Source organism: Amphibalanus amphitrite, unplaced genomic scaffold (genome assembly GCF_019059575.1).
Source record: "Amphibalanus amphitrite isolate SeventyFive unplaced genomic scaffold, NRLGWU_Aamphi_draft 000350F_arrow, whole genome shotgun sequence".
NCBI lineage: Eukaryota > Metazoa > Arthropoda > Thecostraca > Balanomorpha > Balanidae > Amphibalanus > Amphibalanus amphitrite.
Window position 1 is genome coordinate 308,456 of NW_024881845.1, and position 15,819 is coordinate 324,274.

General features: G+C 51.6%; 1 protein-coding gene across 22 annotated transcripts in view; it reads left to right on the forward strand.

Moving 5' to 3' along the window:
- LOC122389241 (muscle calcium channel subunit alpha-1-like) overlaps positions 1-15,819 on the forward strand; it is a 122,126-nt gene that overhangs the window by 67,925 nt on the left and 38,382 nt on the right. For all 22 annotated transcript variants that reach the window (XR_006257938.1, XR_006257939.1, XR_006257935.1 and 19 more), the window contains exons 4-7: positions 4,498-4,637; positions 5,560-5,666; positions 8,248-8,400; positions 13,657-13,850. Coding sequence is in view for 17 of the 22 variants with exons in the window: in XM_043381094.1 (XP_043237029.1) it covers positions 4,498-4,637; positions 5,560-5,666; positions 8,248-8,400; positions 13,657-13,850 (594 nt within the window). In the remaining 5 variants the exon portion in view is untranslated. The remainder of the gene's footprint in view (positions 1-4,497; positions 4,638-5,559; positions 5,667-8,247; positions 8,401-13,656; positions 13,851-15,819) is intronic.

The window sequence follows — 15,819 nt, forward strand, 5'->3', positions numbered from 1 at the left end:
AACATTGGCGTAATAAGCCGCCAACACGGCCTGCCTGTCCAGCTTACACTTGGGGGGAGCCGACTGGAACGTTCGAATGAGGAGCCCGAGCGCTCTATTAGCCCTTGTGACCACTGAATGCACGTGATCGGCGAAATCTAGCTTTTGATCAAGAATGATGCCTAAATCTCGGATCGATGTGACATTTTCCAAAATAGTGCCATTGATCGAATATGTCGAGTCAATGGGGCTACGTTTAAGTGTGATTTTAAATGACTTGCATTTGGAGACATTTAGCTTCAATTTCCAGTCGGCCGCCCAGCGAGTCACTGCGTTCAAGTCACGCTGGAGCGTCTTAACATCATCATCGGACCTAACCTCGTGAAACAACTTCAGATCGTCAGCAAACAGCAAACAGTTGGTGGAAATAACAGTTGGCAGGTCATTCACATAGAGAGAGAACAGCAACGGAGAGATGTGACCCCCTTCCGGTGTTCCAGACACAACCGGAACCCACTCGGACACTTTCCCGTTCAACACAACGCGTTGTTTGCGCCTCTCCAAGTAGGACCTCAACCACTGCAGAGCGTTGCCGTCAACGCCGTACATCCTTTCGAGCTTATGCAGTAGCAAACAATGATTGACACTCTGAAACGCGCTGCTAAAATCTGTGTACACGGTATCCAGCTGGGATTTGTTTGAGATGGCCGCCCATCCGTGCGACAGGAAGGACGCGAGGTTCGTGGCGCATGACCGGTTTGGGACGAATCCGTGTTGGAACGGAGAAAGGTGAGGCTGGACATGTTGGAAGAGTTGCTCGCTTACAATCTTTTCAAAGACTTTTGCACATAGGGGAAGAAGCGATACAGAGCGGTAGTTAGCTGGATCGTTCCGCGATCCTTTTTTGAAAATGGGAACTATGTTGGCTTCAGACCATTTTTCAGGGAAGATACCGGATGAAAGGGATATGCGGAAAAGTTTACACAGAGGGGCGGCCAATTCATTTGCACACTCACGGAGAATGCGGGCGCTCAATCCGTCAGGACCACACGCCTTGCTGACGGAGAGCTCCCGGAGTAAACCACGCACAGCCTCCTCCGACACATTTAATTCCGACAGACGGTGGTCAGCACAAGAAGGTACGTTGGGGAATACGGCGACGGTGGGGTCGGAAAATTTCGACGCAAATGTGCGGTTTAGCAGATTTGCCTTTCCAATGTCATCCAAGACTCGCTTGCCGCTGCTCATTAAAACAGGAAGACCTTTAGAGTGCTTAAACACTTCACAAACGTCCAGAAACGCTTCGGATTTGTGCGAAACTCGCCTACTAAGCCCTTGAGATACTCGGTATACCTACCGTCTGAAAGTCTCTTGAAGTCTGCTCGTTTTTGTCTGAACGATTCTTTAAATAATACGACATGCGTATGAATATGCATGTCGTAATTTGACATGCATATTCATACGCTAATTTCACGAAACAATCTACAGGACTCCTTGACACTTGCACGACGCACGATAGCGTAATATGCTGCGCCTTAATTTGCAACGACCACTATCTTATTCTGAACCCAATCTGCGTTCTGCGTGTCTCGGGTCTCTTGTGTCGCTCCCCGGACGATTTTTAAAAGCCCAGCGATCGCTCGCGCTGGACTGCGCCTGCCACTCGTGGCGGACCGTGCCCGCCACTCCGGTGATGAGTCTGTGTCATTTGACAGGCTCGCGTGCGCGTTTGGACCCGCTCCCCGGACACCGGTTACTTACTGACCCGACCTGTCTGTCTGTCTGTCTGTCAATCTGTCCGTCTTTCGGCCTGTCCGTCTGTCTGCCCGTCTGTCAGCCTATCCCTCTGTCTTTCTAACTGGTTCACTGGCTGACTGGCTACCCACCCCACAAACCTACACCCAGTGGTCATCTAGCCATCGAAGGCAGAGACGATAAGAACAAAATACGACAATTCATAGGCCTCTGTATACAGAGGTCCATGGACAATTCTTCCGTTCTTTAGAAAATATCATAGCTTAGTCTTTGAAGTTCGCCATATTGGCCTGTTGATAACACCGCATGAGCTCATGTGATTGTAGCGCATTGGCATATTTACCACCTCAAAGGATTGAGGATTGAACACACCAGCTCATCAAGATTGAAACAAAGCGAACCTTCTTTCGATGATTCAAGTACAGCGGATCTCTTCCAAGAATATAGGGTCTAGTAGATCCCCCGTGGACCTAGGATGGTGCAACGTATGATTTCCAGTGAACAGCTCACTGCTGTCCCGACCGGCTCCTGCGCCGGGCGCTGACCCGCCGTCGACACAAGCGGCCGCCGGTCGGGGCTCGTTACCAGTGTCCACCGCGGCATTCTGTGCCGACCCGTCAGGCCACCGGAGCCGACCGCTAGCTGCCCTGCCGCCCGCTCCGTCTCATTTTAGCAGCCCGCTCCGGCTGGCACCGTCCCAGGCGCACTGCCAGCCGGGCCGACCTCACTCGCGCCGCCGCGAGCCGCTACTGGCCGCTACGATTCGCCACGATGCAGCTCATGTAGATTTGTGTCTTCTTAGCCGGTTTCCCGGCTCTGGTGGATGAGTCTCGAGAAAACCGGCCGGCAGCGGCCAGCTATTTGTGATTTTGTTTTAGCTCCGGCGAACATTGTTTGCGTGGCGCTGAGGCGTCGACGGAGACGCCGGTGGAGGTGGTGCTTGTTTAGCGGCAAAGGAGGGAGAAAGGCCGAAACCCAGCGGGTGACCTGGCAAGGAGGAAGAAATGAGCGGAGTCCTGGGCAGAGAAACTGGCACAGGACGAGGGCGGCAATGCCAGGCGAACGGGAGCCTGGATCGTAGCAAGTGCTAATGCAAAGAAGCTCATGGTCTGTGGAGTAATATTTACAAAACGAATATTATCATTTGAGAGACTGAACGACAAAAAAGTAAATAAGGTTCTGGGTACAACATCCGTGCAGGTCTTTCTAGTCCTGAAAAACGTATCTTTCCACTCGCACTACTTGTTCACTTTTCACAATACTTTTAGACCAGCCGAGTGTCTAGCCATTTTCCTGCGGCTCAGTTGGACTATGGCAATGTCGTTATTCTACCGCTTGACCCTGACCTTTAAAGGTGCTTGTGTCTTGTGACACACTTTCCATCCAGCACATGACTTCCCTCTTTGTATTCGGCCACTGACACAGCTGACATGATCGCGTGGCCCGCAAGACCGACTAGATCAGCCGCGCGGGTCAGGTCTGGTAGCACCACCTTCCGCGCACGACCCCTATATTTCCGCGTGACGGCTCCGTCGGCATCGTCACGCATCGTCTTGAACCGTCACGGCAACAATGCTCGCCCGTCGCGTCCGTCGGTGTGTGGTCATGATAGGTCAGGACGTCTGTGCCACTTGAGCATCTGAATGTCAGAGCGTCGGAAAGTCGCCGCCGTCGCTCTGTCGTTGTCGACGATCCCGGTCGTTCCCTGGCTGATCTGCCATCCTACCGGACGACGGTAGAATATGCCGGAAATGAGCTCCATCCGGTCCGCCACGCTGGCTCGTCCGCTGGCGGCGCTCCATCGAGAAGGTCGCCCGATGAGAGGGGTACGCTGACATGGGTCACTGATGCACCGTCCCCTCCCCCCGCGTCCCTCATCTTCCGCCCCCCCCTCTCCCGCCCGGTCGTCCGTCGACCGACGCCCCGTCGATCGTCGTTCGCCCTCTTCTCGTCCGTCGCTCGCTTTCCCGTCTCGTGTCGCAGACTCAGGGATGATCCTGTTGTTTTCCGTTGATGAAGCGCTTCGGAGTGGTCTCAGAAAGTCTTGTTGGCACAGCAGAGCTGTTTGCGCAACTGATGATTGCTTGCTGCGTCCCAGATCATCCGTGTAAAATGTTTGCCCTGTGCAATGCTGTATGTGATACTAATACTAATGCAGTATTGCAGGCAGTGCATAACTGATCAGAGGCACCTAGTTTGCAATGCAATTGATCGGCCAGTTTCGTCAGCTAGCTGTTCTGGATCGATGGGACTTATTTGCTGGCGTTAGGACAATCAGTTTGCTGATGTCTCCAGTCATTACAGGACCTATCACTTTGTGGCTACGTAATTTCCTCCGTTGACTGATAGGCTACCAGACTCGCCGGAGCAAAAAAAAAAAAAAAAAAACGCCGCCCCGCTGTTGCCATGCGGTGAAGCTAGGCGTAACTATCGGGAAGAATGCAAACACAGTGTTGGAGGTTATAATGGGTAATGCGATATCTGCTGGGCTGGTTTCGTTGGGCGTTATCTGAGGACGTTTCTGTGTTTGGGTGTTCGTGTGATCTGTGGCTGCTCAGCGCTGTAACAGATCTTGACCTACATTTATTGCCTGGTAACGCTCTTGGTGGCATGGCCGATTAAACTTCTGGTGTCTGTTTAACTAACGTGTTGATGCATTCGTTTCCAGCTGTGCCCTGTCTTAGAAATCTATCTACTCTCTCTCTGGCTAAAAATAATAAATCCCTTGTTGACATCTCACAATCCCCTGTTCTTATGTTACAGGAACGGATTGAGTACATTTTTCTGGTGATCTTCACAGCCGAGTGTGTTATGCGAATCATCGCGTACGGCTTTGCGTTCCACCCGGGCGCCTACTTGCGCAACGTATGGAACATCTTAGATTTTAGCATTGTTGTTATAGGGTAAGTACGCTGGGAGTGTTATGCATTAGAGCATAATGTTGTGGGCGGTTTCATCAAAAGTTTTTGCTCGTTTTGCATAAGTTACTGTTTGTGATGAGTTTTAGTCCTACTGGTTTGTTTGTCATATTTTTTCAATGTTTGTTTGTTTTATGGTGATGAAGCCAAATCATTCGAAATTTAGATCGATTCAGTAAAGGCTCGGAGTTGTAGTATATCGTGTGTGTACACAATTCACCATTAGGTGTACAATTTACCCTTTATGGCGATGATGGAGTATTGTGGCTAATGAGTCTGCGTTTCATGTATCAATAATGGATTCAGTAATGAAGTAATGATGATACCCCGATAATTGTAAGGGCACTCAGCGGCCCATAAGAAAAAGTACACATGCAATGCGCCGATGCCGTCGTTGGGTGGTCTTAAATGTTGATGAGCTGCTGTTGTTATTGCTAGTTAGCACTATGATAATTTCATTGGTCCTCAGTTGTGACTGTCATTACTTGCATATGATATTTCACCGTTTCTTTTAAGGCTCGTTGTATGTAAGGCATTTGATGATATCGTATAATATTTCAGTGTTTCACTTTTTACTTTGCTTTTGACCATATGTATATGTGATCATGGCCCGTGGCCGAAAATTCATATAAAAATAAACGAATTGAGATGAAAGTTTCATTATCATTGTAAGGAGGTCATTAAAGTAAAAAAAAAAAACGATTTCACCGTTTCATTGTGGTACGCGCTAGAAGATGGCGTTGGTTTCGATCAAAATATACCATATTTTTTGGCTTACTTTATATAATGTGAAAGCTAACATATTTTTTATTGCGGGTGTCATCGTTGTGCACTAATTTATTATCTAGGATAATGTTTTCTTGGATGTCCTTGGATGATATCGCTTACCGATATTCTTTCTCCACAGTATTGTAAGTACGGCGCTGTCTTCACTTATAGAGGAAGGCTTCGACGTCAAGGCCCTGAGGGCATTTCGAGTGTTACGACCCCTGCGGCTTGTCTCCGGTGTACCAAGTGAGTATGTGTGCCGCGCTGAACATGAATGCTGCTCAGTTTTGATTTAACCTGTTAGCACCAGATCGTCAGCTAGCGTATCGAGCAGCTGTTTTCCCTGCGTTTGTAGATTGTGACAAAGTGGTGTCGACGCGGTGGCTGCACCCACGCACGCTAGTCAACATGCTAGTCAACAGCTAGTCATAATTCAACCCAGCTAATGTTTGCCTTACTTTTATCCACACTTTCTTGTGTCCAGTTACACTTGGCAGCTAAGACAAAACGTAGTATATCCACCTCACTGGAAACTCCTCGCTAAACCCAGTTCAGTCAGGCTAACACCGCCGCGCTGGCTGCGATCCCGTATCCATACGCTGACCTCTTGGGACGCTGCGCTGGCGGCTCTACGGCGCGGCCCTCGTGCATTATTTGTCACCCTTCCCTGATGTGCGGGCGGCGGAGCGGGGGTAGGGGGCGAGGGGGCGACCCGTGTGCATGTCTGTGGCTCGTTTATCGACCCAGTGAGCAGTCAGGAGCCGCGTGGGCGGGCTGAATGGGCGGCGTATTGCTCCAATTCGTAACGTAGACGGACGGTAGACGGATGGGTTATTCAAGAAGGCGCGTGGGAAGGTTTTCGGTAGAGTTAAAGGGGAGACACTGCCAAAGGAGAGTAACGTGTCTCGAACTTGATAAACTGCGCTTTTTCTTATTTATTGGATGTGGTGTGTTTACTATATAAAGAGATTTCACACGGTTTGTATGCATACACGAAGGAATCATGTGCTATTTAATCAGAAATTAACCTCACCTCAGATGCAGGACCAGTCTGTTTGAGTTGCATACTCGAGAGTGACACCTTGATACGGGTCATGCATTTGATACAGGCCATGCTTGTAGTTTGTAGTTTGTACTCATGGCAGCTGGCACAGAGTAAAAGGGGTAGGGGTACGGGGTAGCAGTCAACAGGCAGGCGCGGCCCGGGGTCATTTACATAACATGCCGGTGAGCTGGTGTGTCATTTATACTGGTGCCGCCGTCGGCTGGTGCTGTCAGTTATCATGGCATTGTCCTGGCAGTGGCCGCCGTACGCTATCTGCTGGCCTCCGCCCTGCGCCCCACCGCCGCCTACCGCCCACCGCCTACCGTCCACCGCCCCACCGTTCATCGTCCACCAATATCCACCCGGCCGGCCACCGCCCGCCGTCCGCCGTCTACCGCCCATCGCTGCCCACCGGTCACCGCCCTCCGCCCACTACCTACCATCGTCTACCATCCACCGCCCGCCGTTCACTGCCTACCGTGCGCAACCGTTCACCATCCGTCCCAACGCCGCCTACTGTCCACCGCCCACCATCCACCCGACTACCGCCCTCCACCCACCGTCCACTGCCAACCACCCACCGCCAACCGTCCCCCACCCACCATCCACCAACGTTCGTCCGTCCGTCCGTCCGGCCGCACTGCGCCGGCCGCAAGTCACTGAATGTTTTAGAGCGGCCCGCGACAGAAATCGTTACGGCCTGATGAACTGGATGGCTGGCGCAGTAGGCCGGGTCCGAACATTGACTGATACTTAGCTCGATGGATAGAAGTTTTTGGGTCGGCTGTCATGCGAAAAGTAGCTGTGAAGTTACTTTGCAAAGTATTTGAGAATGCATCGCGAAGTTGAGGTGTTTGAGAAGATTTTTTGCTGAGAGATATGACGTCGTATCCGTTAAACTTACTAAAAAGTTGATAAAGCGACACCAAGCTGTGAGGATCGTGAGGATCGGAGTTCTGATTTATTGACGCAATGTAGCACAGAGCATTGTCAACCTAGCCCCAGAACCTCCTATCCTCAAGCTTTGATTCTTCCCGTAATATATGCTCAAATACGAAGCACACTGTGCCTTGACGTCACGCATTAAGCGGCTCGGGAATTAGTTAACTTTGTATAAGCGCACCTCGACGCGTCCTTGAAAGAGCTCTCAGCTCTGTCGCTAGGGAGAGAAGTCCCCTCCCTCTCCCTCCCCTCCCCTAACTCACTTCATCATCTCCGTTAGCGCCAACTTCGAGCGTCGCCCATGCAAACTGAGTCGGTTCCCCACTCGCTGGCTGGGACAGGGGAAGGCGCAGCTCGCAGGCTGCTGTAGCGTTGTGTGTTTATTGTCGTTTGTCGCGACACGAGGACATGGTCCGGTCGACCTCATCGGCACGTGTCTAGTAGCCGTGCCGCGACTGCTTTAATCGATTTCATTACCTGAGTGGCGGCCAGCCATGCATTGTTGTGAATTATTGTTGCACGTGCCGGTTTACCGATGAATAGTAATCGTTGCAGAGACGTGACACTGGCAAAGAAGCCGGCTTGTTTTCATTTAGGTAAATTAATCGAGGCATTTTCGTTATTTTATTGACGAATAACTGAGCGGCTCCTGGTTTTCTTATGATAAACAATGCCCTGCTGCTGGTTTTGCGTTAAATGGTTATGAACTTCAGCTTATAATTACACAATCGGCATGCTTGTGGGCTGTAGCACTACAGCAATATGCAATGATACACATGAGTGTCCTGAGCATGTCGCCTCTCGATTGCCTTGTGCTTACGTTTTATCGTTTGTTCGCAGGTCTACAGGTGGTCCTGAACTCTATTCTTCGCGCCATGGTGCCTTTGCTTCACATTGCGCTACTTGTGATATTCGTCATCATCATCTATGCCATCATCGGGTTGGAGCTGTTCAAGGGGAAGCTGCACAGCACCTGTTACCATAACCAGACGGGTAAGGAACCTAACGCAATCGGACGGACGGGTAAAAAAAAACGAGGGATGTTACTTTTTACCATAGCCAGACGGTTAAGCGACCCACCGTGATCGGACGAGTAATAGAAGCGGTGTGACCTACCTCAATCGGATGGATGAAAGAAACGAGCGCAGACTGGGTGGCTAGGGGCATATGGCGGGTGGGGGGGGGGGGATACCGAAATTCTAGCTTTTTTAGGACTGAGGACGATAGTGATTGGTGACAATTGAAGCTATTTTATTTTGGATGGTGAACTTATGGGCTCCGGTGATATTTCAATTCCAAGAAAAGTGGCCATACTCTACGATGCTACCAGTATAGCGCCTTTTGGGGCGACTAACGGAGCGAGCGAGAGGGTGAGCCTTGCACGTGCGAAATTTCGAGGGGGTACCTCCAGCTGACTTGTGCACGGCACCCTACTAACCGGTCTCTAGCGATGTGCCAAATTTGAGCACAATCGGCCCAGCCGTTCTCGAGATCTGGAAGCGGCACCCTGCACGTGCGCACGTGCAAAATGGGTCCCAACTGACTTTTGCACGGCACCCTACTAACCGGTCCCTAACCATGTACCAAATTTGAGCGCCATCGGTCCAGCCGTTCTCGAGATCTGGAAACGACCCCTGCACGTGCGCACGTGCAGCAGCACCCCAACTCTGGCACATGGATATGCAGTGCCTAGTGGGTGCCTACCTACATGCCAACTTTCAGCGCAATCGGCCAAGTAGTTACCGAGATATTGCAACAATTACAAAAGTGACACCTCTTCGTTTTGCACGTGGCACGTGCATAAGGGGTCACCCACATGCATCGGGAATAGTCCAATACTTGGTAGAAGGAATGAAGCTACCCCACAAAAATTACCGCATGTAAATCGGTCAAGTGGTTGCTGAGATATAAGCCTCGCAAAAGCGTGACCACGGCCGGCCGGCCGGCCGGCCGCTCATACTCAGAAATTTCCGTTATTCTACGTAAGACTCCGCTCGCTTCGCTCGCTCCGTAATTAGCACATTATTGGAGTCAACTCATTCAGTTTATGTTCTATTCACACAGTGGTGGTCAGTTAAATACTGAAACCGAGATAGCGCTCCCGCTTTTGTGAATCTCGGCGACCGCTGAGCCGGTTCCATGGCGGTGGCAGGCGACCTCCAACTTTGCCACTCAGCGGTGGAGGCCGGCGCTCTCGGTCTCAATTGAATGGCCCTTGGGCGGCCGGCGGCGGCCGGCGGATCCCTGTGAAGTGACGCCGATTTCACAGGCGTCAGCGCGCCGACCGCTGACGCCTCTCCGAGCTCTTGACCAGAGTGGTTTTCCGAGAACTGGGATCGAGTGGAAGCGGCGGGGTCCCGTCTCACACTTCTGTCGGCCGACTTGGCCCGGCCTCGCTCGTGTGTGTGTCCGGGCATAGCGCATACACCATCGGTATCGTCGATCGCTGTATCGCGGCATGCGCCGACAGCGCTGTCGCGTCTGTACTCTGTCGCCACGTGAATAGGACGGTGCTGACCGAGGGTGACCGGGCGGTGGGGCCCTGTTGCCAAGCGGTGTGGCCGGCCGCTGGACGGGCCGAGCCCTTTATGGGGCTCTATGACGCGATAGGGAGGTGACGGGAATGCGCAGTGGTGGTGGGGTCGTGCGGTAGGCCGGCCGGGTGAGTTGCTGGTAATGCCTTGACACCTGTTGAGACTTGACGGTATGGGCTGGGTGAATTACAACGTGGTTGCTCGGTACTGAATGTGCCTACCTTCAAGCATCGGGACTTTGAGAAGTCTAACCTTGAGTTAAGGATGCGCTTAGGGGCTGTAGCTTCTCAGCCGTCCAAACTTTGTTTCTTTGCTGGCTTGGCTCCCATACTGTCTTTGGCTGGAGTTGTCTCATAATGCTCTCGTCACCATGTCTCAGCTCAACTATCACGTCATAACGTTGAAAAATGTGTTTCATGAGTAGTTTTTAACGTTTTTGGCATTCAAAGGCCGTTTCATTGCGGCCGGAGTTTTCTTTAGCATGAACTTCACAACAAGCTCGCTAAACTTTGCCAGTCTCCCCAATGTACGTAATACGCATCATGGAGGAGTTATGACCCACTGACTATATTCCTGAGCCCATTCATTCAACTCCAGATGCCTCCATGAGTTTTCGTTTTTGACGCTGCGAGACATCCGCTCTCCAAAGACTCGCAGAACACCACTTATCATTTCGACATTGCTGAAGCACCGATGACGCCGTATTGTGGACAATGGCGCCCTGGAACAATATGATGATGTCCACTGGCTTGATGACGCCTTGGTGGTCGGTGATGACCCCTGATGACGCCCCGATGACGTCTCATGACTCCCGGATGACGCGCAGTGACGCGGTCGGTCACCACCTGACTGAATCCTGCGCCCCCCGCCGGTGACTGGACCGGTCGACGCTCGACGGTCGCCACCGGCCCGGCGGCTAAGTCTGGCGCGGTCGATCTCGCCGTGACGTCATCACGGACCTGCGTCACGCTTCGTGAGGTCACGGGCGAGAGGGGCGGGGTCAGCGCGCAGTGAGAGGGGCAGAGCGGGGCGGGGTCAGCGCGACACGACCGGTACGGCAGACAGACCCCATCGACTTCCACCCACTCACGTACTTGACGTGGCTTGATGACTGGAGGCTCGTCATAGTGGCATGTCAAGGTGTTATGTGAAAGGTGGCGGATATAGATCAGTGGATGTTTTATGGGGGTGGGTGTATTCGGACGCCACTGTTATGCACGGGCAGAGGCGGGACGGGGGCGGTGACATGGTGTCGGGTGGTGGGTGGGTGATGGAAGGAGCAGTGGGTGGATGATTGGCTGGGCCGGTGACTGGGTGGATTGTGCTCGTTGGACGGTCGGTGGGGCTGGGAAGGCGGCCCGCCCGGCCACGTGTCGACCGAATGGACGCCGTGGCGTGAGAGCCGACGCCTGTTGTGGTTGGCCCGGCCCGCTGTCGCCCGGTCCCGACAGCCCCGAACGGTGCTACAGCTCGGCTCGGTGGCGGTGGAAACGGTCACAGCTTGATGCTCGGTGACCTTGGCCGAGCCTCTAGCATCCAAAGACACTGAACACTCAGTGAACAGTCAACAGTCAATAATCTAGTCCAGTGTCATCCGTGACACTTTACATTATTACAACGGTTAGAGTCGTCTGAAATAAACGGGACGATAATTATGCAATGAGTATGCAAAACAATGCGCTAGTCTCTTATCCTCGGTGGCGCTACATACTAGTAAAACTCGCATCATGTTTTTCAGCATCGTGCTTTTTCCCTAGTCAGCACTGTCTTGTAGCTCAACCCTCCCTCCCAAAATCTCAGCGGCCTTTGTGTGTGCCGTGACACCGTCACGCTTGACAGTCAAAATCTGCACAAAAGTCGGCTAACGTCCGACCGACCGGGAGGGACCTGGAGACCGCTCTCCCGCGAGTGGGTGGTGTCGTGACTTTGCTGTGTTGTGGAGGTGTGTGTCAGGAGCGGGCGGGTCTGTGGTTGAACTGCACGACAGTAGCGGCAAATCACGAACATGAGGGGTCACGAGAGGTTGGTCACTGCGCCAGGGAAGAAGGGCTAAATGCGGTGGGATCTGTCTGGAGTATAAACGACATGGGAATTAATAAGGCAGTTGTATAAGGCAGCTGTGACCCATGACCATTCTTGCCAGACTCAAATACACACTTTAAGGTGTAACCGGAACATATTCATTGCCCTTGTAAGTCTTTACAAGACTTTTACCAGATGTGAGCTCTAAGTTGCTGTCATGAACAGCTTACTCTGGCTCTACTTTTAAACTCCACCACTATGCCTTCTCGTCCTCTGGCGTGCCACGCTAGCCTACCACGTATGGCGGTCATCGGGGAGGCAGAAGACTCCACTCGATCGTGCCGTCTATGTGTCCTCCAACACTCCTCCAACACTCCTCCAACGCTCCTCCTACACTCCTCCGCTCCTCCGGAGTCCCCAGAGACGGCGGCACCGCTCCGCCGGCCTCCGCACCGCTCTGATTGTGTTCTGCGAGCTCCAGCACACGTGAGCAGCATTCGAGCTCGCCGCGGCTGCCCCACCGCGCCTCAGCAGGTCGTCTCTGGGCTGCGTCGGGACGGCGGCAGAAACTAACCGGTTAATGGTGTCGTTCGACGCCGAACGAGCGCGCTCGCCGGAGCGGCAGAGTGCTCCCCGTGAGAGGGGAGGGGAGGGAGGGGTCAGGTGGGCTAGGGGATGCTGCCATAATGCAGTGCAGAGTGAATTAAACTTGGGCTCGGACCTACGAGCATTAGTGCAACGGTGTTGTGTTCGAAGAAAATAATCGAGAAAGGTGGAAAGTAGGCAATGTAGGTATTGATTTGATCGCAACTATTTCATTGCATTAGTTTTCCGACCACGCATTAGCGAAAAGAGGATTTGTCGTTCCCGCAATATGGACTGTCTCCTCCAACATTTTCTCGCAATACCTCGCTTCCTTTTTCTGTCGTACCCGCTCCATTAGCGCATTATGGCTCGGGTCCGCCTGTAAGCTCAGCAGAAGCCTGGGACAGCCGTGCGCTCGTCCCGTCCGCCGGCTGGCGACAGATACACCCCTCATGGCGTCGCGGTGTGCCGTATCGCGAGTGATCCGCGCTCCGACCCACTATCGCACGAGTTCTGCGAGCGGAATGGATCTCCGGGGGCCGCCGGGCCGGCCGGCCGCCCCCAGGGAACGGCGATTGTGACAGCTGGGGAAAAGATGGCAGAATATGGCAAAGGCGCTGAGGCGCAGCATGGCCGCTCGGTGAAATCGCAGAACGGTGGTAAGGGTTGGGTGGGGAGGTGTGGTGGGATTTGAGCTGTTCAATTCAGCAGACTAGCGTGGTTTTGGTGCTCGTCCTTGTAATGGTGCTCGTCCTATGCGAGATCTTTTTGTGTTTTATTTCGATGGTAAATAAACATTGAAGTTAATGCGATATGAACTAAATTATTTGAATAATGTCTGCGCGTCTCGCTGGAAATTAGCTTATTTCAGTCATGTGCGACCGTCTCCTAACCTGGTTTTTACTTACATGCTCCATGTGTGACAACAGGGCGCTGTTTCAGCGACCCGACGCTACTGAGCGCCAATACCGGTAGCGCTACTGAGCACCAATACCGGTAGCGCTACTGAGTGCCAATACCGGTAGCGCTTAGTAGCGTCGGGCCGCTGAAGCAGGGCCTAGATACAGTCCTCGACGCGAGTCTGACCCGTGTTCTCTCTGCCCGACAGGTGAAATGATAGGCGAGCCGTCACCATGTGCCAATCCGTCGTCGAGTGGGTTCCACTGCCCCGACCAATACGAGTGCAAGGAGGAGTGGGAGGGGCCCAACTTCGGCATCACCAACTTCGACAACTTCGGCCTGGCCATGCTGACCGTGTTTCAGTGCATCACCATGGAGGGCTGGACGGACGTTATGTACTACGTGAGCAATCGGTTCGGGGTGGGGCTGGCTGGGCATTGGGCGTGGGTTTAGAGATGAACGGGGTAGCGTTGATGCTGGGTGGAAGGCGCTGGGGTGAGGCGTTGGATCCAGGGAGCGGGTTTAATTTATGGACCTATTTACAATATGAGGTAAAGGTTTCTTACGTTTCCTTGGTCATGACATTAGGTGTATTAGTTTCAGCCAATTTCTGAGTGACACTAAATGCACCTAAGCGTATTTAGCGTATTACATTTCGAGCGTATTTTCTTTTCAAAATTTCATATTTCAGGTACCTCTTGGGTCAATTTGACCACCGGAAGGTACAATTTCATTAGAACGTCAGAGCGAGGGCGTGTGGTAGTGAGCAGCCGCTTCCACGTCTGCGTTTGATCAGGGGCTCACAGCCTAACGCCGTTTGTGTTACCAGCGGATGTGTCACCTCTGCTCTCGCTCCAGTTGATCCGAACTCGGAGTAACGAATGTGTCGAGCTCAGAGCTTTCTGATCAGAGGAATAGGCGACCCGGGGCGCTCTTCAGTGGCGGGCAGAGGTTGGGAGGGCCGTTACACTCTTCTGCGCGCTCTACCTCGGGGGCTCGATGTCATAAATCGATATGGCTAGTCGTCGGCTACTATGTTTCCTCATTTTTTATCCGTTGACGTATCGCAAAGCTGAAACTAATCTCGCAATGTTGGTATTGGTGTTCAATAGTGTTTTGATATGATCGTCATGGGACAGCCTATGACGCAAGCACATGGTCAAATGTAGCGATGTCATCGCTCATAATGACGTATCGATCAGACTTTAATGGCATTGTTGGCTTTAATATGTTTTTGTTAATGAATTCCCTTGATACTGTATTCCTAAAATAATTTTGTAATTTAGACCTGTCAGATACAAAAGTCTCTTTTCTCCTTTTGATATTATATAACGTAGATATGGTTTTTGACTACCTGTACGGCTTCAAGGAAAGGTTTTGATACAATGATATTAAAGAAACTTTTGTTCTTTGCTCAAACACGCCTTAGTAGATTGCAATTGTTTCAGTTTCTTTGTGTTTGTCATTTTGCTAATGCTCTCGGTTCTCAGCATTAGCTGGCCGCTGTGTCGTGTGATACTCGTATGCCTCGTTCTGTGTTGTTTCCCCTAATTACTCCCCGAATTACCCTGGTTTGTAAACATCTCTTTCCGCAGCGTAGGCTGGACATCCGGCATCCCTGGCGCATTCACCTGTCCTGTGACTGTCACTTCTTTTCCAGTATCTCACGGACCTTTTTCACTGGCAGATAACATGCCAGGCGCGCACTGGTGCAACTACGGGATGCTTGTAATGTGCTTAGAACTATGTGTTCTGCCGTGCAAAGGAAAAACCACGTATGTTACCGTTTTTTGAAAAACAAAAATGTTCAGGAGAGCCGAAAATGCGTTTTTCATTGTAGCAACCGTGTAAAAGCTCGCACAGACAAAAGAAAGATATCATTGAATTCCTCTCCGCCTTGCGATTCCGATGAGCCTTGTTGTAAATATATATTTATAAATACTGCCCTAAAAACTCCAGGGCGTTGTTTTGCCACCATCAAATTTGATCTATCAAATTAAACTTTGCAAAGGAAAAAACACGTATGTCATTTTCCGTGTGGCTAAACCACGTATGTGGCGCTCAAACTACAGTCGTAATTGGCAAAACAACGTATGTGACTAGCAGTGGATGACATACGTGTTTTTGCCAACACCGATTGTTTTGACACCGCAACATACGTTCATTTCCAACATAAAAGCCAGCGTACCAATGAGGATTGTGGCCGTGGGAGTGGCTTTGTGATTCCTGCTAGGCAAATTTCGCCACACCCAAAGCGTGTGTATCGCTAGCATTTATATCCGGGGCTGGGTGTTTTAACGTTGCTGTTTATATAAGCGAAAATTTGTACGAAACTACACAGATTAGTCCATGGGAAGATTCCTATAACTTC